The sequence below is a fragment of the Protopterus annectens genome, chromosome 17.part0, assembly GCF_019279795.1.
Source record: "Protopterus annectens isolate FY-2018-M chromosome 17.part0, PAN1.0, whole genome shotgun sequence".
NCBI classification, from domain to species: Eukaryota; Metazoa; Chordata; order Ceratodontiformes; family Protopteridae; genus Protopterus; species Protopterus annectens.
In genome coordinates this window covers 815,340,032-815,363,223 of record NC_056751.1, presented here as the reverse complement: position 1 = coordinate 815,363,223, position 23,192 = coordinate 815,340,032, and the positions used below count along the sequence as shown (strand labels likewise).

Below are 23,192 nucleotides of genomic sequence, written 5' to 3'. Positions count from 1 at the left end.
TTGGTAAAACTCAGTACCCATGAACTACCACATAGGTGGTAGTCTACTTAACACCGAAAGTGTGATAAGAGACCTTGGGACACAAGTGGACAGTAGTCTCTCCTTTGATAATCACATCACCACAGTAGTCAGGAAATCCTTCTATGTGGCACACCTCACCACAAAAGGTTTCTCATCCAGGAAAAAAGAGGTCATTGTTCCCCTCTACATGTCACTCATTAGACCCATTATAGAGTACAATGCCCCTTTTGGTATGTACCTCACAAGACATCTACAACAACTGGAAAGGCCACAGAAATACCTCACAAAGAGGATTACTGGCCTCAAAGAGATGCCCTATGCAGACCGTCTCAAAAAACTGCAACTTTACTCCATTGCATATCGCCTACTCAGAGGCGATCTCTGCCTAACACACAAAGCTATGTCAAACCCAGAGCTTTTAGACATGCTCCACTTAAAGAAATCCCAATCCCTACGAGCTACATGCTCTAGGGACCTAAACCTCATCACCACAATAAACAGAACATGCTGGAGGGATAGATTCCTGTCCCAGAGACTTCCCATACTCTGGAACAAACTACCTGTCTATATCAAACAAAGCTCCTCATTAGCACTGTTCAAGAAAAATCTTGATGATTGGATAGGAGATAGGAAATTCACCTTGGGGATCACTTCTGTGGCTCTGCTCGACAGTGGCACAGGAAAATAATTTTCTTGGGTGGCGAAAGCCAGGGTACCTTTGGCTAGGCTTATATAGGCCATAGGGCCAATAGCCTAGTACCTACCTATGAACCTGTATTCCCATTCTATACTTGTTTGGTATCCGCTTCCACATGCTTATTAATGAGCTTCACTAGTGTCACCATATTAAAGGTCGAGCTATAATCGATAAACAGCAATTGTGCACAATGTGACAGAATTATCAGAAGACATGGCTTGTAGCAACATGGGTTTATTAGTGGAAAATCTACTCTAACAAATTTAGATGAATTTTATGACCATGTTGCTAATGTACTTGATCATGGAATGTCTGCTGCTGTTATTTAGCCAATGTTTTCTACTCTTGGACACTCTCTTCAATTTTTGAAAGCCTTATAAGAGATAATTTAAAACCATATTTAATCAGCTGGATTATGGAATGGTTGTTTGACAGGAAAAAAGTAGTAACAGTACCTGGATCAAGTTCTCCTCCTCCTTATGTATCAGCTGGTGTTGATCATTGTCAGACCCTTTGTTATTTAACATTGTATTAATTTCCTTTCCTGACCTAAAAGAGGATGGATGAACAAATATGTGGATGACTCTAACTTAGGGTTTGCCCATACTTCTGTGAACAATTGTATAAACACAAGTAAATGGTTAGAATAATGGTTAAGGTGCTTACCTTACAAACACAAGGTGCAGGGTTTGATTCTCACATGGGGTAATTGGCTAGGCTTAAAATGACCCACAAGGGCAGTTAGCCTAGTACAATCTATGAAGCTATATGTGATAGAAGTTTCAACTTGGGCCAATAACTTTGGCATTAATTTCAGTATTGATAAATGAAAAATAATGTTTTTTGGTTAGTTTATGACTGAAGAACCTATTATGTCACACAATAAGATTCTAAATGAAGCTGATGATTTCAGGGATTTAGGCAGTCTGTTGTTGTTGTCTTTCGGCTTTTCCCGGTTAGGGGTCGCCACAGCAGAACTCCAGTCCGCTAATGATTGGCAGTAGATTTTGACGAACGCTGAGATGCCAGCTCGATGTTCAACCTTCAACGAAGGCACGCCCATTTATGCATGTCTTTCGAATGCCCACCCAACCACGGGGAGGACATGCAGACTCTACACATAAGGCACTCCCCGCACTCCAGCCGAGAATCGAACGGGAGAACCTCTTGTTGTGAGGCAACAGCGCTACCACTGCACCACCGTGGATTTAGGCAGTCTAATTTCATCAAATTTATGCTTTACTATGCATGTTAACACTATTGCTATTAAGAGTATGAACATCTTGGGATGTAAATGACAAATATCTCTTTAAGAGATGATAGCTATATGGTAGAATTCTACAAATTGTTTATTAGACCGTTTTTGGAATATAATGTATTTTGTTTTTACAGTAATGGACATCTTACAAAATTTTGAGTGTATCTAAAGATAGTTTACCAAAAGAATTAAAACCTTGAAAGATCTTCCTTACAAAAACATATCTCAAATTGAAGTTATACACTGTTCGTTATAGATATTTAAGATGAAAACTTATATTTGGTTATAAGGTCTTTAATGATGAATTGCTTCAGGCTGTGCCTATCTATAAACCACCTCTTGTGAGTTTTAAAAACTGGATTGATAGTTGACTTGTATTCTTCTTCTTCTTCTTCTTCTGGATTTTTCTGGTAAAAACAAACTTATGAGCTAAACTAATGCTGTAAAAATGAACTTATGAGCTAAATTGTATGGCTCAGGGAGTTTTGGGGTGACAATGGGTGTGGGTGTTGGAGAGTAAATGCATTTGATTGAATGATGTGGGAGCTACAGATGCTAGCAGACTGGTTAGGCTGAAGAAAAGAGGTGTTATTGGACTGGAGAGAAGGGCGTAATGTGACAGACCATCTGTAAGTAAGTTGTTGGGAGGACAAATTCAAGCAGAAGGAAGTGGGATGTGGCAGAGGACATATGAGGAGCAGAAGCAAGTAGCATAGTACAGAGAAAGCTGGACAAGGATAACGAAGCTAAGTAGAAGAACATGTGCATGCAGCGGTCACACTTCGTGTGGGAGATGGAACTAATGGTGTCCATATGAGATACAGTTACACAAAGAGAAGAGGGGACTGTAGACAAGATGATACTCTGCTAAATGGGAAATGAGACAGAAGAGTGTAGACTGCTTGTAGGAAGAGTAAAAGAAGGTTGAGAAATGAGGCAGGCAACCGGGACAGATAGTGGTGAGGCTGGAGGTAATGAAAGTGGATGTGAAGTGTTGCAGAATGGAGGGGTAGTTACATGGGTCGGTAGGTTAAAAAACATTGTGGAGATATAGAAGAGGACTTTAATGACCAGAGACTCATCCACCAGGTTACTGAGAATCTTGGCATGTGAACGTAGAAAGACCAGTGAGCTTGGGGCTCAGAACTTAGTAAGACATAGTGACTGCCAGATAGTCAGCATGCTGGAGCAGCATACATTTTGTAGTGAGTATATGCATCACACACCTTTCAAAAGAGACAGCTGAAGTAGCAGCATACCCAGGGAGGTGATAGGAGAAGAGACTGATGGAAGAATTCCCAGAAGTATTACCTGTGCCAACAGCCAACATACCCAGGAAAAAAAGGATTAGGGCATACAGTATCTCACTGTAGCAGTGAACAAAGAATAGTGGTTTCGTACAGGTGAGGAAGATGGAGGAAACCAGCGGAGGTACCAGTTCTATTCAAAGGATAGACTCCATCTTAGCCAGAATGGACTGTAGTGTTTAGCACTGAGCTAGAAGTGTGATACATGAGAGTCATGCCTTAAAAATGAGATTGAAAGGTGTTAAGAGGGTCAGTTAAATAAAAGAAATGGATAATTATTCAGACAGTGGCAGAATAAGTGTACCTTGGACACTGGGCAGCAGAGCTTTAGCTGGCTCATTTAGCATTTGATGATGCTCCGCAGTCATAATGCCCCTCAACGGCAAGTTCAGGCCCAAAAAAATAATGGTCCCTTCTCTGATCTGGCAGTCTTCCTGTATGAAGGAGAGCACCAGGTCCTAACATCCTTACCCTCTCTACTGCCACACACTTGTATATACTGAGACAAACTTAAAAAAGAACAACAAAAAAATGAATCTGTTAATTGTGTCCCCTAGCACATTGTGCACAGGATGACTGCCTCCTTTGCCTATCATAGCTATGCTTCTTCTGGGCACTTCCAAGCCATGCCCCTCTCTCCACACAGACATTTTTGAAATCACCCGATTGTTTTAATTGTGTAATTACGTACCCCACTGTATTCAATTCTATTTGTTGTTTAATAAAGCAAAATTTTGAGTGAGTGTGTTATAAAATTGCAGTTTGGAGATAACCCCTTTCTACTTTCTGTTGCTGAAGGCATTGTGCTAAAAGATTTTGTGCTCAGGAGTTATCAAAAAATAGTTGCTTAACAGCAATCTTTCTAAACTAACTCATGTTCTCTAGAGCCTCCTTATTTCCTCTTTAGCACCCTGCAGTTGTGTCTCCTCTTGTTCCGGGAGATTCCCTTTATTCTGCATTATATTAACCTGTGTCAGACATTGCAGAGAACTCCTATTACTTCTTAACCACATCACTTTCAATGTTATTTCTACCATATATTTAAACTCCGTTTTCATTTTATCCCATTGACTAGCTATCCCTTTTGAAGACACTTCTGTGTTCCCTATTACATGTCACACCAATGTTGAATGGAGGCTAACAGATACTATTAGCCAATGACAGAATTTCATGAAGACAGTCATTTATTTTTTGACACCTAATACTTCTCAGAAGTGGCAGTTTCTAGGGAATGAAAGAGTCTTTCTGTTTATTCCCAGGTGTGCCTAAGAAAGATTCTTTGCCCTCACTGAAATGGGATACATGTATTGAGCAAATTTATTTCTGCTAACTGCTACTGTTAAGCTGCTCTTGAGCTATTAACACTAAGAGGGTAGCTCTGAGAATGTTTGGCCCTTCCTGCCAGCCTGTCTTTCTCTAGAATCCCCATGTATTGCAAGAACATACAATTCACATTAGTTAAGGAAATGTGATTTTGCTGTACCTGTAGTTGTTTACCTTGATTTTTTTTAACAGGCATAGCTTGTCATGATTTGATTGTCGAGGTTTCCTCTTCAGCCAGGCCTATTATTATGGATAAAGGCTTGGTTACATTCATCGATAATGGTGTTGGTGTTGCCAATTCCTCTCTTCTTTCTTAGAGGACAGTATTTCTCTTGCAAATGAAACAAGTATTTTGTGGGGGGAGGGCTGAGGAGAAGGGAAATCTGGTTGGGGAGGTCAAAGCACAGTGTGTCATGGTTATGTACAGTAGAATAATGTCAAAGAAGCTGAAAAGTAAGGTGTACAACACCATGGTGCAATCTATTGCATGGTACAGAAACATGGGCAGTTAAGGCAGAGCACTTGAGGAAACTATATGTGATGAAGATGAAATGCCTAAGGTGGGTGGGACAGATGAAAAAATGAGGACATCAAACAGAAGCCAAAGTAGTTCCAATGCAGGGAAGGTCAAAGAGAATAGATTACGACAGTTCAAACACAGAAAATCAGAAAACAATTTGGTGATGAAGATTTGGGAAAGAGAACAAGAAGGTTAGAGGAAAGCAAAGAGCTTTTTGGATTGTGTGAGAGAAGTCCTGCGACATTCATGTATGTCAAGTGTCAAAGAAGGTAGGAAGGTGGCATTGAACTCAGAGTTGGGGACAGTTGATACAACAAACTGACATCATGTAGAAAATTGAGAAAAAGGGTGGTTGATGATCACGGCAAACTTGTAGTGATTGTGAATCTCAAGTAGACTGTTTTAAGGGCCTACAGTAAAAACAGATGCATGAATCCTTTACTGGGATTTCAGTTAGAGATGCTCTCACCACATTTATGAAATTAACCAACATGTGATATAGTTGTTCAGCATATCATCTAATTTCAGATTTACATTGCTTTCTTAATGGGTGTGCCTCTGTTTGCTCTGTGTAATGTTGTGAAAGTTAAACCTGTAAACAAAGCTTCATTTTCTAAAAGAGAGTGCATGAAATGAAAATGTATGTGTGACTATCTCTGTGACGCACTTTTAAGCCCTAGAATATAGGCACTCAGCAAATCCTCCATCTATCAACCAAAACCAGTATTATAGACGCTGTTGGTGAAAATAAATCACTGTCAAAACACAATTACCAGCTATCCTATTGTCACTGGAAAAGTGAAGAAACATTACATTTTATTTCCCAGATAAGTTCTTCGTAACACAAGGTGTCTCACCATCCTCTGGAATGCCTTTTCACCTTTTCTAAAATGAAAAGTAGACATTTTTATAAAGCATGAAATGTTTATATAAGGCATTATTAATATCTTTTTTGTTATACTGTATGTGTGTTCATAAATTCTCTTAAATAAGCTCCATTCAGTTTTTCCTAAGTAGAAGGTCTCACAGGAAAGACATTTGGCCACATAGACTGTCACTTCTGTTACAGTTAAAGTAACCAGAACACAGTAGGGACATGTCATATCCTTGACCATAATAAAATCGAATGCCACATATAAACCAGGTTTAACTGATCGTTGTTTAAACAGTGTTTTATATATGTGGGCTGCTAGATTTGCTACATTTTTATTACAAAATATGTTTGTTTGTTTTTTCAGTTTAGTTAAGTAATAGTGTAATTTTTGAAAGTGTTTTTATAATGCTTGTATCACATGGTTATATAGTATCAAGTGATTTTTTATCATGATTAGTACTGATTGCTACAGAAATGGCAGGGATGCATTCACCTTTTATTCCAATGAAATGCTGAAAGTACCTTGTAGCTGCCAGAGGAGAAGTAAGAAAACAAGCAACTAGTAAGAAAACGAACAACTCCACCACAGCTGTAAAACATCAGTTAAAATCCTTTATTCAAGTTAAAATCCTTGTTTGTTGTAGGAACATAAAAATATACTAGTAAACGATGACACTCCAAAGGAATTCTTCCCAAAGAAAAGCGCTTTCGGCCATGCCTTCTTCAGATCATATCAAACTTGGAGCTCAGTTTCATTCATATAAGCAGACAACCAATCAAAACTCAAAAAGGCCACCAACGCTCTTTATTTCACATCCAATGGATCCACTCAATTAACACACTCCTTTCTTTCAGCCAATCCTAATCCGTTTACCTTTTAGGATAGATTTCAGTGGAACCACAGTATTAAGTCCTGGTGGGCGGTCTGGCCTTAAATTAATTATCCTCTTAACTTCATTGGTTTCAGTGAGGCTTTTAATATCACCTCTTCTAATCCCTACAATGGTGCTCTCCACTGCTTTGAAAACAAAGCCGTGAGTAGAAAAAGCCACATTGTGACATGCCAAAGCATTGTGTTGGTCTTTATCTCGTATGTCCCTCTGGTGTCTCAAAAATTCTATTCTTCAGTGTCTGATCAGTTTTACCCACATAATATGCAGGACAATGCCTACAGGTTGTTACGTAAACAACATGCTGCGTTCGACAAGTAGATTCATTAAAAATGATGATCTGTTTTACCTACATAACATGCAGGACAGTGCGTGCAGGTTGTTAGGTAAACATGATGTGTTCGGTAAGTAGCTTCACGAAAAATGATGATCAGTTTTACCCACATAATATGCAGGACAATGCCTGCAAGTTGCTAGGTAAACAACATGCTGTATTCGACAAGTAGCTTCACGAAAAATTATATTCCACCTCTGTTACAGGGTGAATAAAAACATTGCCAGAGTCTATAAAATCGCAGACGGAACAGTGGTCACACCGATAAGTACCTACTTTATTCATAACTCTTTCCTTTGAGTGACCATCTTTATGGCCTAACAGTCTTTTCAAATTCTTCCTATTTTTAAAAGAGAACTTTGGCTCGTTTCCTACTATCTGGCATATTCTCTCATCTTGAGTTAAAACTGGCCAGTATTTCTTAATAATGTTACATACTGCTTTATTGTCATAGGAGAATGTTAGTGTAAGACGCGTCTAGTTACTTTCATTAGTATTTTGCCTTCTTGGATTTTCATGAGTAGACATGGTCATCAGTTTCCCTTTATCCCCTCTCAGTGCAGCAGCTCTCTCTTCACTCATTTAAATATCCTGCTTGCTGTAACCCCTCTTCCACAAATGACATCCTAGATTCTTTCTTTAACATACAGCCATGGTGGAGTGGTTCATTTTCTTACTAATTTTATTCTAATGAGGTCCTTGTGGATGGATAAAAAGTGCTTAATAAAATAGTTGTGAGAATCCGTGGACTGTTTCTTCACTTCTCCTGTGAGCAGGATGGATGATTGTGTTTTAAATCCCCTGTCTAGCCATTCTTTACCGTGTCTTACTCCTTGGATAACACTTGCTCTCTTGCTCTGATGTTCTTTCTTCCTGTTTTCCCCGTAAACCAAATTTGCCATCCTGTTAAATGAGACTGTAGCCACACTGAATGTCTTGAAAATGGATATAGTCAGTATCTAGATAAAAGTAAATTTGCTTTTCCCGCCCAGGGAGCATCCATCTCAAATCAAGTAGTAGTCACAAATCATTGAGTAGATTGAGATGTATTTTGTTTCAGCAAAGTATTTTCTGCATATTAGTTAGCTTACTTCTGAAATTGCTGTTCACTGTTCTGTCTCTCAGTACCAGTACTACAAGTTGTAACCTCTTCTACCAGAACTGCTGCCCTTATGTTGTTCATAATTCTTTATTAGGCTAACAACTACAAGGGCCTTTTAAAGCCTTGCCATGCATCCCAAATCTCTGACAAGTTATGGTACCCTTGATAAGTATAAGCAGGGGCTTGGGAGGTGAAACTTTTGCAAGCAGGGGCCTGGGGGATGAACCATTTACAGGCTGCCTGTGTCCATTAGAGACATGGGTGCCAAACCAGAGATGAATTTCCTGTTCCCCATCCAATTGTCCAAGTTACATTTGAATCGAGTTAGGGAGGAACTCTGCTTCAGACAGATGAGGAACCTGTTCCAGAGTCTGGGTAGTCTCTGGGATGCATACCTGTCTCTCCAGCAGGTCCTATTTATATCACAGGCAAGAGACTGGTAATTCTGGTGTGTTTGTTTTGCAGATATGCAGGAGATCCATCAGAGAGGGTTCTGACAGTGCCCTATATGCCAGACATAGATCTCCCTTCAACAGCTTGTAGGAGACAGAACATAGGAATAGGGCGTTGAGGCAGTCTGAATAGTGCATGCTACTTACACCCTGTATTCTTTTAGTGAGGACCCTCTGTGGATGTTTCAATTGTTGGATATGCCTGGTTAGGTACATACTAAAGGGAGCATTGTAGTCACTGACCGGTATGATGAATGCTGATTTCAGTGGAACAATGACTTCCTTATAAGTTGCGCAAAGAATGATTTCCTCACTACTGGAGACAACTGATGGTCTAGATTACTGTCTGTGTGCCCCTAATTTCCTTGACTACTGGCTCACCTCTAAGAGGGTCTGTTGTCAATATGATAGTTACAAGGAGTGGATAAATTCCCAAAGAATACTATTATGCATTTCTTGTCGTTTAGTTTTAGTCCATAGCTCTGACAGATTTATATTAATTCATCGAATGACAACATTATTTTATCCTGTTGGGTGCTGCACCTCCTATTTTTTGCCATGATTTTCTTCCTTCTGTGATGCAGCCTATTTATTTTTGTGATTACACCAGGATGGCTTGTTTTTTGAGATAGCTCTGTACTTCCTTCTGGTGGGTGTACAGCTGCCTCTATGCAGCTATTAACATGCTTGTACATAGATTCATAGGTTGGTCCTAGGCTATCGGCCCTAGGGGCCTATACAAGCCTAGCCATAACACTTCCCTGGCTATTTCTTCCCACAATATTTACTTCCCTGGAGCACTGTCTAGCAGGGTTACTGACATGATCCCCTGGGTGAATTTCCTATCTCCCATCCAATTTTCATCCAGGAAAAAATAGGTCATCATTCTCCTCTACTCGACACTCATTAGACCCATTATAGAGTACAACGCCCCTTTTGGAATGTACCTCACAAGACATCTGCAGCAGCTGGGAAGGCCACAGAGGATTACTGGCCTCAAACAAATACCCTACACTGACCGCCTCAAAAAACTCCAGCTTTACTCTGTAGCATATCACCTACTCTGAGGTGATCTCTGCCTAACATAAAAAGCTATGTCAAACCCAGAGCTGTTGGACAAGCTACACCTAAAGAAATCCCAATCCCTCTGAGCTACATGCTCTAGGGACCTAAACCTTGTCACCACAATAAACAGGACATGCTGGAGGGATAGATTGCTGTCCCAGAGACTTCCCATACTCTGGAACAGGCTACCCATCTATGTCAAATAAAGTTCTTCATTAGCACTCTTAAAGAAAAATCTTGAGTGGATGGGGAAATAGGAAATACACCTCGGGGATCACTTCTGTGTCTCTGCTTGACAGTGGCACAGGAAAATAACTTTCTTGGGTGGCGTAAACCAGAGAACCTTGTTGGCTAGGCTTATGTAGGCCCTTGGGCCGATAGCCTAGTACCTACTTATGAACCAGTGAACCTATAATCATCAAGGTTCCTTTTGAAGAGGGCCAAAGAGGCACTCTGCTTGACATGTATGGGCAGTCTATTCCAGAGTCTGGGGAGTCTCTGGGTGAGGAACCTATCCCTCCGGCATGTTTTGTTCATTGTGATGACAAGCTTTATATCCATGGAGAATATGGCTCTGAGTGATTGGGATTTCCATAAGTGAAGCATGTCCAACAGCTCTAGGTTTGACATGGCCTTGTATGTTAAGCAGAGATCCCGTCTGAGTAGATGATATGTGACAGAGTACAGCTGGAGTTTTTTTAGATGGTCAGTATAGGGCATCTGCTTTAGGCCTGTGATTCTTTTAGTGAGGTATTTCTGTGGTCTTTCCAGTTGTTGCAGATGTCTTGAGAGTTACATACCAAACGGGACATTGTAGTCTATAGCGGGTCTAATGAGGGATGAGTACAGTGGGGCAATGACCTCCTTTTTTCTGGATGAAAAGCCTTTAGTGATGAGCTGTGCCACACAGAAGAATTTTCTGACTGTTGTGGCGATGTTAGGGTTTCTGCAAATAGTTCTGCGTAGGCAGCAGTGTTCCCAGGGTTTATGGGGGCTTGAAATTTTGTCAGGTTATCACTTAATAGCAGGAAGTTAGGCTTAGAGTAGTTCCTGAATATTCCAGTGTTAGCTTGGGGGTCCTGGTTTTATTTTTACTTCAAAAGAGACCATTTTTCTGTCTGACCTGACCAGGGGCAACATTACACTACAGAGTGTGCAGCACTGTCCCATATTAGTGAGGACCAGATCCAGTACTGTTGTACCCCTGGTTGCTGTATTGACAATTTGGTCTAGGAAGGTTGTGTTTGCAAAATCCAGGAATGTCTGTGCCTGTATGTTTAGTGTCATATAGGGTTCCCTGTTAATAGTGGGGTAATTAAAGTCACCCATGAATATGGTATGAGGTTGGATGACTAGTGTTTTCATTAAGTTTAAATACATGGTATGGGTTTCCTCTGGTCATGGAGGGGGACCTATAGCTTCATGGAAGTGGTATGGGATTTTGACTTTGATGATTTTGAACATGGAGACATGTCTAATCATTAAGTTCCTTTTTCTACTTGTAGCAGTTTGTGAATGCGTTTGTATATCCAAATTAAACATCAAGAAACTATCGAAGCATAGAAACAAGAAGCACCCGCTAATGTGTTAGCGACTGAATTATTAGCGACTGCAAATTTGAGCTAGAAGCAGTCTCTAGAAGTCTCATTTGTTCCTGGCTCCATAGTTATCAACAGTGCTTATTTTATTGTGTGATAATATACCTGCTCCTAAGTCCTGGTGACAATAATGATCTCTTATCATTTCTCTGCTGTCTAATGCACCTTTTGGCCTCCCTCCATTTTCCTAGGTGGCTCCCTCGTGAACAAGCCCCATAGTATGCTGAATAAAAACCCCTCCAGCTGAAACCATCGGAAGAAGCTGCCCTTTAATATTTAAATCAAGGTGGTTAAATAGTACTATTAGCTCAGGCTGGAAGTTGCTGTGAAGGATCCACGACTGCCTAAATTTCAGGGAATCAATTTGCATCCACCTAAATTACTTCTATTTGAGTATTATAACTCAAATACAACTAAATTCATTTGAAATCTGGTAAAAATCACAGAAAATTGGATTCAAACAAATGTATATACATCTCTCGAGATAATCAGGCTATTTACCCAGCTGAATTACTCCTCTTGCAGGCTCACTTCCCCTCCCTGCCCCCCCCACTACCTCTAGATTTATAACCATAAAACCACACCCACCAGGTTTAGCTCCAATCACATTTGCCTTCTACTTAACCACTCTCCTTATCACAGGTGACCCCTTCTTATCCTATGACTCTCCATCCCTGACTCATCTGTCACACCCTCATAGCCTAGTCTTCCATTTACTACCCACCCTCGACTCATCATTCACTCCCTCATAGCTTTAGTATTCCATTCTCTCTCTAATACCTGCAAGTATATCCTTGTGAACCGTCTCCAACTATTCTCTAGAGATGTGGTATTATATACTAGCACCACTCCTAATAACCTCCTATCTTACAACTCTATATGAAACCCAAACTCTTTCAGGGATCACAGTTCCCAGGGCTGAGTCCAACACCCCTGAACCTACTCTTCCAAACTTTTATCATACTCAGGGGACTTCCATACCCCTACACCTCAAATAATATTAACCTTAAACAAAAGCAGTCCTACAAAATAGTGAATAAATTCCTGAAACTCATCTCCAAATTAAGACTAAACTTACTAAGACATGGGGACATACACCCTAACCCTGGTCCTGCCAATATTCTCCAACACTCATCCCTTTTCAAGGACCATAAAGCTAATCCCATCATGGCACGTCCACGCCCCACAAAATTTTTCACCTGCCATCTGAACATTAGAAGTAGTAATAATAAGGTACATGAACTTCATGCTGTCATGGTTGACCTCTCCCCAGATATCTTGTGCCTAACTGAAACTTGGCTAAAACCAACCACTATGGACAATGAAATACTTATCCCCGGGTATAACATACATAGGAGAGACCGAAGCTCTAGAAAAGGAGGTGGGGTAGCCATTCTCTATAAATCTGACCTAACTGTCTCTATCGACGTCACTCAACCACCTCAGATTAACAATGTGGAGATCCTTATTTCCAGGCTACAAATTAACATAACTAAATTTTATCTATATAATCTGTGTGTATATTCCCCCAGGTAAGAATATAGAAACTCTTGAAGCTACCCTGCACTGGCTATCGAGTCACTTCCCTCAAGAAACCTTAGTTCTTGGGGACTTTAATATAGACTGGACCTCCTGCTCCTCTCAAGCCCCTTCCACTCATATAAACCTATACTCCTTCACTCATATCATTAGAATCATTTGCACTCCTACCAGGATAGACAAATCTAACCAAAAAGAGAGTATACTGCATTGAATGCTTATTAATAGTGATCCCAACCAATATACTGCTGGCTCCCTCCCAGATAGCCTTAGTGATCACCATCTCACTTACATAATTAAGCACAAAATTACTATCCCAAAGAACTCCACACTAAGATCTGTCAGAAATAAAAAAAAATTCGACCCCACCAAATTTCAACTAGAATTAAATTCCTGTAACTGGACAATACTCAAATATTTACCATTAGATGAAGCAGTACAGTATTTCAACACAAAATTCCTGGAGATTCTTAACTATCATGAAAATAACTAAGACAGGAGATGTCCTTCTCTAAAGAAACCAGGCAGAAAATGCATCTCAGAAATAAAGCATGGTCTGTTTGGCGAACCACTAAAATTCCTCTTGATCAAATTACCTACAGACAACTTAGGAATGAAACCAAAAGACTAATTATACATGATAAAAGCATTACTATTGGAAACTGCAAACTGAACATCTCTTCACCCTGGTCGCTTAATCACTTCTTCACCGAGACAATTCAAACCCTCTCCAATCAACTGCCACATAACTCTCATATCCTTGATACTCCCACCAATAAAAATACACCCCCATTTACCTTTCAGCCTGTAGCTACATCATTCATTTGTAAATTAATAAAACTTAAACCTACCACACTGTCAGCCGATCAACTTCCAGCTGAATACTTACACGAAAGGCAGCTGAAGCGATCGCCTTTCCTGTGTCAATACTCATTAACCGCACACAGAGGCCAAAATCCCTGACATCTGGAAGGTATCCTATGTTATTCCTTCCATAAAGGAGGGTTCCACAGACCTCTCTAACTACAGGCCCATATCTATACTCTCCCCCCTATCTAAAATAATGGAAAAATGTGTGCAGAAACAGGTTATGGAACACCTACTTGCCAATCACCTACTGGCTGATACTCAACATGGTTTCAGACCTCTTCATAGTACCACCTCTGCCCTTCTTGCCTTCTCCAATACCATCAATACCCACCACAATAACAATATTATCTCCTCAGCAGTATTCTTGGATCTGTCCAAAGCCTTTGACATGGTGGACCACAAGCTATTAATTCATACACTACACTCATTTGGTCTGGATACCACTTCTATTCAATGGTTTAGTTCCTATCTAAATGGTAGAAAACAAGCAGTAAAATGGCAGAATAAACTATCTAACTTACTTCCCAATACTCTGGGGCTCCCTCAAGGATCCATTTTAGGACCGCTACTATTCTCGATTTTCATTAATGACTTGCACACAGTTGTATCAAATGCTAGTTGTATTCAATATGCAGATGATTCTACGCTGATTTGCTACAGAGTTACAAACTATGACCCAAACCACTTTCAGTAAAATAGAAAACTGGCTCTCTAGTCGATACTTAATCCAAAAAAAACAAAAATGTTGCTGTTTTCACCGACACAAAGGTCAAGCCCCTTTAAATTTACGATCCAAGCAAAGGACGGGACAATTATCTCTCCGGATCCCTCGACAAAATTATTAGGGGTAACTATAGACAATAACCTAAAATTCGACACTCATATAAACTTAATGATTAAATCCATCAATAAGAAACTAGGCTCGCTATATAGAATAAATAGATTCTTGACCCCCCAAGCACCAAGCCATTGTCCAAACCCATCTTCTCTCCACACTCATCCCCCTTATTACAGAATATTAATAAAACAGTCATGAACAAACTCACTATCTGCTATAATCATATCGCTAGGTTTGTTACTGGATTACCATATAGAACCCATCACTGCACCAATTTAATCCAGCTAAATTGGCTTGAGCTACCAAAACATATTTCGTATAACCTTCTAGTCCTTGCCCATAAAATAATTTACAACCCTGACTACTCTCCCTCACTCAAAAATTATCTAACACTGAGGTCATCCAGCCTCCTTATCCAAACTTGTAAAACTAATAACACGGCCGGAGACTCTCTTCTTACCAACTCAGTAGGGAGAATCTGGAACAAAATTCCTCCTGATATTACCTCACTGCCCTCCTTAAGTCTATTTAAGACCAAACTAAAACTCTTATCTACGGTCAACACATACCTGCTACTGTCCTAACCCTAGCTAGCTATCTCTCTGAACTTACATTGTTCCCAGACTCAGGGTCTCATGTATATCTACTGAATCATATCTTGAATATATAGTAATCACAAACTTTATCTTGATTTGATTTTTATAAAACTAAAACCTTACCTGTATTATTTAATATATATTTGTTTTTTGTGACTTGTTTGTATTGTCTTGTCTGGAGCTTTTCTCCCCGGGCCTCCGCTGAAAATGGACATGTATCCAGTCGGATCCTCCCGGTTAACAAATGTAAAATAAAATAAAAATAAATAAAATAGTTAAGTAAACACTATTATTTTCTTAGTCATTATCAAACAGACTAGTTACAGCACCTCCAAGCAATGTTTACTTATGTAACTCAGGACATTTTTCACAACTTAGTATTCACTGAATTTGAGTCACATTTCACACAAGCTTCACCAGTGTCACACTATTTCAATAACGGTTTCTCAGATGAGATGGCAGTGTATAATTGTGTTCTGGTCACTCTGACATGCAGTTTCATCACAAGGTGGTGATTTGGTAATCCTCTGCTCTTGTGTGACTGTATTAATGATAAGCTAATTCTAAATTATATTGTGAATGTTATTCAACTGGGCTGTGCCTGAAAATCAACAAGAGTCATCAGTATGCCGCTCTGGTTAGCAAATGTAATTGAACTTAATTACTTTCTGGGTTACTGAGGTTTCTCTAAATTGTTAAAATTACTGTTCATTTTCTGTAAATGCTGGAAAAGCTCTCTTCATTATTCTGAGATATTTTGCCACATCAGGAGCTGGATTATATGTTGCCAAGTTCAAAAGAGACTTTCTAATATTATTTAAAAGGCTGCTCATGTCCGTGCATGTATTTTCTTTTGCTGAAATCAGGTATGACCCAAATAACTGAAGGCTGAATCCTTTTTTCTGTCCCAATTCAGTCTTGCCGGATCTGCATACTGGAAAAGCGTACACTCTGCAAACCTTTTGTTAGCTATCAGTATGCCACAAAACACAAGCAATAAATAGCAAAAGATTTAGCAATAATGCAGTTTGCTTATTAGTGAAAGTACAGTAACCTGTTAGATGCCCTTTATATCTGATGAAAATTGTAGAAAGACAGTGTGCGAGAAGGAGGGACAATATTGAACAGAGAAGATTTTGAACATGTAGGATTTTGACCAGTGAAAGATAAATCTAAAATTCTAATCATTCTGGAAAATACAGAGTAGAACAGTGAGAGGTTACTTACTTGAGATGGAGGCAAACTTTAAGTCTGCTGTAACTAGGTTCAGGCACTGACTGAGTTATAAATCAATAGTTAGAGACCACATTTTCATAGAGTAAAACTGAAACAAATTCATCAATGCTGTGTTGACATCTGGATAGAGGTGTGTTAAACAGTGGGCCCAGTGTTACACCCAGACTTTTATGTTTGCAGCAACATAAGGCAGAAGTTGAACTGATATTGAACTGGGAATCTGTCGCAACCTCAATGGACCAAAGAAAGCAACATGGATCATATTTTAAAAATACTGAGGTGAAGGTCAAAGTCAGAGAGCTATTTGTAACTTCATTAAACCACAGATGCAGAGATATTTGGGCCTGTGAGACACAAACAGCAGAATACATCAGAGAAAGAGGCAGGGATACAGTTCAAATGTATGTTATTAAGATGCATAAAAAAGAGGGGGACCCCATACAGACCACCTGTGAACAATGAGCAGATGGAGCAGGACGTCATCTGGCTGTTCCCAATTAACTGCTTGAGTTCTGTAGTGCAGGTAGCTTTTGACTTGGGAAGTGGGGATTGATGGGGTTATCCTAAGGTGTGTTTTTGCTCCTTGCACCAAAGGTATGACCTCCTCTCCTTGGCAGAGGACAAGTACCAGTTGAAAGACAAGTGGCCCTTGTGAGCTGAAAGAATGAAAGCAGCTGTTAACCACATGGCTACCATTCACTAGCTGTTTTATAGGTTTCTGTCCTGTATAGGGAACATTGAAGGCATTGGAGGTGACTGAGGCTGGTACTACACAGAAATACTTAAGTTTGTAAGATGCAGATGTCTTTTGATGAACTGTTGCTTCCGTGTGCCTACCGTTACTAGACAGACAAGTCAGGCCTCCTTACTTCAGACCATGTCCATCTGTTGTCCATCTATATTCTTGAGAAGCTGTGAGAGCAGAAGAGGTTATCCTTATCAGCCGTTTGCATACGCAGATGGGGGTAGCCAGTACTTAACAGGTGTCTCCACTCAGCAGTTTTGTGCTTGATGTCAATTCTCTAGACTTGCTTCTGGACTGTGGCTGCAGTGATTTGTTCTAACTGGCTAATTGCAATGTCAGATCCTACATCTTCAAAGGTCTCGTGGTTGTTGAGTCTTATAGGTAAGGTAGTCAGGAAGAAGCCGTTTTCTTTGGGGTGACTTTTAATCTCCAGATTTGGTAACTGCCTTTATTCAAGAAAAAGCTGTGGGAGGTGGTCATTAAGAGACTTGGGCCTTCTTTATTAGAGGAGGGTCTGTTACTGTTTACCAAAACTACATCTATTAATGGATTTTTGGAATTCAAACTTATCTTTCTGTGTCTGTTTGAAGACCATGACTGGGTGCCATTGAACCATATGTTTATGTGAAGACTATGTGTAAGGAGATGAACGTCACTTGTAGACCACGTGTTAGGACTACTGAAACATTCTCTGCAGCTTGTATTTCTTATCTCTGATCCTTGCATTTTTTTACAGCTTTGTTATCCTCAGGTGCAGTTGGACTTAACCCTCTAATAGTGTAAATCTGTATAGAGAAGTTTTTCTATGTTTAGTTCTCAAAAGGAGAAGATAAGCAAGAAAAAAAATCTGGGAGAATTTTATGATGCACTTTTCATGCCTTTTATTTTTTTTACCGACTTTCTAGGCAAGATTCCAGATACCGTGGACTAGCTTCAGTGGAGAAAAATAATGTTTTTCATGTTCTGTGACCCTCCATTTAGTAAAATACTTACTTGGGTATTCTTTTTTTCTTCATGTTTTCACATTTATCTATCATTTTGTGCGGTGGCAGTGGTAGTATTTTTGCAATTAATTTCTAAATGTGGAAAACTTGTCAGAGAAAATCAGACTTTTAAATTTTTCCACAATGTAATGCCTATGCACTTTACTCCCATACCAAAAGTGAAGATACAGGCAATATTACAGTTTGTACAGTTTCAGCAAATTAGAAACATGTAAATATTTAAGAAGACAATGAACAAAAATAATATAAAACAGTATAAATTAACATAGAATATGCAACTAAATTTACTTTCCAAAAAATGTGATTGGATTCTGCTTAGCTGGTGTCTGCAGCTTTTTTATTTTATACTCCAGTTCTTCAATGTGTATGGGGTTGGCTAGACTTAGAACTGTATTGGTGTGTCATTTGACTCTTCCTGGGCTCATTAGGGACTGCAAAGGGTGATGATACTGAATGATAAGATAACAGTTCCTTTTGTCATGCTTTTTGTCTGGCAATACAGTTTTGAGATGATATCTATTGATAAGGGTTTAACCTAAGGTTGTAGGACTTGTTTTGGAGACTAAGGTAGATGTCAGCTGTTTCACAGCATTTGTCTGCAATTATAGGGTCATTTCACTAATGTGCTGGCCAACATTTCTGCAGTCCTTTAAAAACTTAGCAGTCACTTTTCTTGGTTTAGTATCTTTTGCAGCTTCTCTCCCTGCCTCCACCAAATGTCAAATGAGGCCAAAAAGAGGAAAAAACATTTCCTAGCCTTCCATTTCCTGTCAACAAAAACAAATAAATAAATGATAATACATAGCTTTGTTACTGCAAAAGGAAGAATTAAAACTTACGTAATGGAAAAACACTCAAAATAAGTGCATACCTCTGCATACTTATTTTAATTAAGAAGCATGCTAAGGAGAGGTCATGGCACGGTCAAAGGAGGCCTGTGCTTTAGCTTATTTGCTAGAATAACAACATTTTATCATAGATCTGGATAATATGGTTGTACTTATTAGTTCTTATGCTCAAGAGGTTGATTTTGGAATGTGAGTTGTGAATTTCCAACATATGTCTAGTTAGGTTTTAATTCATGGCATGTACTTATTTTGTGACATAATTGAAGAAACATTTTAGTTTTCAATAAGCATCATCACTGCTGTGATTAATTATCTAGATCAACTTGCAAAGGCAATTTCTCTATTGTTTTTGCTCATTGTGTCTTCTAAACCTTAGGGAGCCAATTTCCTGGCTGGTGGTTATGAGGATATAACACTACACAAGTGTTAATGCCTGCCACTTTTGTATGCCACGTACATCTAACTGTGAGTAACTCAGTAGTCATGTTTCTTAGTGTTCGTTGCAGTGGGTCCTGTAGCCTTTCCTTCTGAGATGTACAGCTGTTGCTGGTGTGAAACACTCCAAGATTGTATATCCCTGTCCTTTGTCACATAGAATGAGGTTATATAAGGAGTTAAACCTGATTAAAAGCACATGCTATTTTAGGAGCTACAAAATTAACAAAAGCAAGCATTTAAAAGGAAGCATGATGGAACAGAAACCAGACTAGAACAACACAGAAGGCTACTTTGGAAAGACTTATTCTAGAGATTGATGGATTCCAGAGTGCTACTATTCTTGAATCTTGTCTACTTGGTAAAATTAAGTATGTCAATATATGGCACAGACTGAATACTTTATGAATAGCTTGTTTGTTCATGCCTGTAATGTATTTTTTTTCTTTTGGGGAACATTGATGGATTGTCTGCTGTTATCACAAAGCCTGACATCCTAAATCACAGTACAGTGAAACTAATACACTAAACATACACTTTACCAAATGCAAACACAAAGTGAAACTAACACACTAAACATACACTTTACCAAATGCAAACACAAAGCAAAAATACACAGGTGGTTCTTGGGTGGAAACAAAACCTCTTGTCCCCCTAAAATGTATATACCAGTTCTGAGGACATGTTACCTGGTAGACTGTGTAATGTTTATGGAGAGTAATGATGCATATGCATGTACTTAAACACATGCACACACAGAGAAAAAAAGTCTTGCTTCTTTATGGCATTTACCTCTGAATTTGGCAAACCAACATTCAGACAAGTAGGATTTGGGAAGTTAAACTGTTCCTTCTGCATACAATTGTATTTGCACTTATGCACTTTTACTCCTCTGTCATCTGAACACAAGGATGATTGTGAAGCACCAAACTTAAGGACAGATAGACTTAAAAGAAGTAAGCAGACCAAATGTTACCATCTCATTTTTTATAATCATTGGTTTCACCTATTACTGTGTACTTAAGAAAATTAAATGATCTAGTTATTGTTTAAGTGTAGTTTCAAAAAGTGGTACAAGCAGGTGACTTGGTAAAAACATATCCTTTTCCAAAGGTGGAGATGGAAAGTAGCAATGATTTTAAATTTTAAGATGCCTGTGCAGTGAATTTAAATGCATGAAGAAACCAAAAGCAGCCTAGGATATGTAAGATGAGTCTTTATAGGAGTAGTTACACCCCCCCTATCAATCTGCAGTTGTTTAGCCTGCAGTATTACAAAAATGCAACTTGCAGTAGAGGCTGTATGGAGCAGTGTCAGGACTAAAACCGAAATGTTTCATATAGTCCAGTTTTTATGTTATTAATTCGTTTTACTACAGGGCATGGACTGTCATTATTTTGATGAGTTTCAGAAGGAAATGTACTGAACATTCTCACCATGAGCTGCATATTCAAAAACTAAATATGCAGATGTAGGTAATTCATTACGACCTTATGCAAAGAAACAGCTTAGAACAGTAGTGGCAATGTTGCCTGAGATGTACTGGTTTTGTTGACCTATAAATGTGATCCTTGAATGAAATCAATGTTAATAATTCTGTAGTGCTGTATTGAGTAATGTGGACACCATTTTGTAAATGTCAGCATGTACTTTGTTTAGTTTGTAACTGTTTATAAGGGCTATCAAGTTCATTTACCTTTTGCATTCCAATACAGTTGATGTAGATCTGTGAAAAATGACCTAGATACACGCACGTTAAGTGCCATCTGGTAACCCATGCTGTGATGTGAAGGGTCCTGATGGAGACATGAAAAGTCAGCAAGCAATGGAGAGTAGTAGTGCTGAAACTGAATTCATCCTCAAGTCTTCGTTAGTACCATTGCGAGGTGGACCCTGTATTTCACAAAAATCTCACCAAGGCGACACTGATATATAGACTGTATTTATATAGCATATATCATGGACAGAAGTAAATTAAAAATAAGAAAAAGGTAGCTGGGTGCACAAGACCCAGGATAAAAGTGCCCAATCCTGGTAGGTGCACTGGTGCCAGGACTGGAAAAAACGACAGTGTAGAATCCTCAAAATACAGAAACATTCCTATAATGGGGCCAGGCCAGGCTCAGGAGGAGGATGGCCCCCCCTGTTGTAGAAGGAAGTAGCAGTCCACAAAAACGACAAAAACTGATTGGCCAAAGAAGAGCCATAAAGATGATAGAGTGGACTATTGAGGATAAGAAAGAAATTATGTATTGTTACTATTATGCAAAAAGCCCAGAACTTCCAGATACAAGATATATGAAATGATTAGGAGAGAAATTAGAGGAAAGAAAAATACTTCCTCAGGAAAAACTGTCAGAAGTGTCAAATAAAAGTTTGCATTCATTAATACAACAGATTGTTTGGAAAACAGGATATATATCAAGAAATGTTGATCTGTTTGGAAAAAGAAGCATCTGAGGAAGTGAGAAAATATAAACAACAAAACCTACAGTTATTTGAAAAATATAAAAAAGAAATATGGACATGGGAAAGAGAGAATTTGATATGGTGCAATATTTATGCAAAGGAGATAGCCAAGTTAACTAATAAAGAGAAGGCAGTCTGAAAGATATTTGAAGAGAAATACAGGCAAAGGCATCCAGATATGGAAAATTTCACAATAAAATATTAATAGCACAAAGAGGTAATGCAGGAAAGATGATTAGTAAAGCAGAAGTTAAAGAAATAGAAGTTGAAGTTATTGAATGCCTGCGAAGTGAAGGCTTTAATGTAGAAGGTCAAAAACAGACTACATCACAGCATGATGGAGTGAGTCCCCAGAATAAGGAAAAGCAAGAAGATCAGGAGACATCTGAAGAAGAAATATGGACAGGGGAAAGGAAAAGAGATTTAATGTGGTGTAATATTTATGCAAAGGAGAAAGCAAAAATGAACCAATACAAAAAGAGCAGCACCAAAGATATTTGAAGAAAAATATAGGGAAAAGAATCTGGATAAGGAAAACTTTTCAATACAAAAAATAAGAAGACTAAGAGGAAAAGTAGAAAAAGAGATTAGTAATGGAGAAGTCAAAGAAATAGAAATTGAAGTTATGGAACAGCTGCAAAGAGAAGAATTCTGTGTAGTAAATTGAATACAGAAAGCACCACAACAGGATAGAGCAATAGATATCCAAATTAAGGGGAAACCAGTGGAACAGGAAGCAATTGGTCAGGTGCCATATCAAGATATTTTGGAATCTTCCACAGGAAACCAGTGTAAACATTCATTTGAAGCTAGACAGCAAGGAAAGGAACAGGAAACTGTGGAAAATCTGATGCAGTCAATGTTGGGGAGTGATAGCCCATGTGAGTTCCCATATGACAGAACAATAGATGGCGCAGGATGCAATTGAAGAGAATGTGCCACAAGAAGATGCCATAGAACTTTCTATAGAATGCCCGCAGGAAATGGAAAACAAGGGATATACCCTCAGTATGGAAGAAAAGGAGTTGAGAAGAGTTGCTTGATTTAATAGACAAAGACAGATATATCAAGATCAATGAGAGAAATAGACTGCAGAAGGTTAATAAACCCCCCAAAGTCAGAAGCTTGATAAAAGAAATGAACACATTACTTAGGACTGTCCATAGAGATC

The 23,192-nt window shown here is 39.0% G+C and overlaps 1 protein-coding gene across 1 annotated transcript in view; it reads left to right on the top strand.

The window, feature by feature from the left end:
- Positions 1 to 23,192, top strand: part of SBF2 (SET binding factor 2) — a 3,151,758-nt gene that overhangs the window by 1,562,844 nt on the left and 1,565,722 nt on the right. The window contains exon 10 of the mRNA XM_044058929.1: positions 8,673 to 8,701. Coding sequence (XP_043914864.1) covers positions 8,673 to 8,701 — 29 coding nt within the window. The remainder of the gene's footprint in view (positions 1 to 8,672; positions 8,702 to 23,192) is intronic.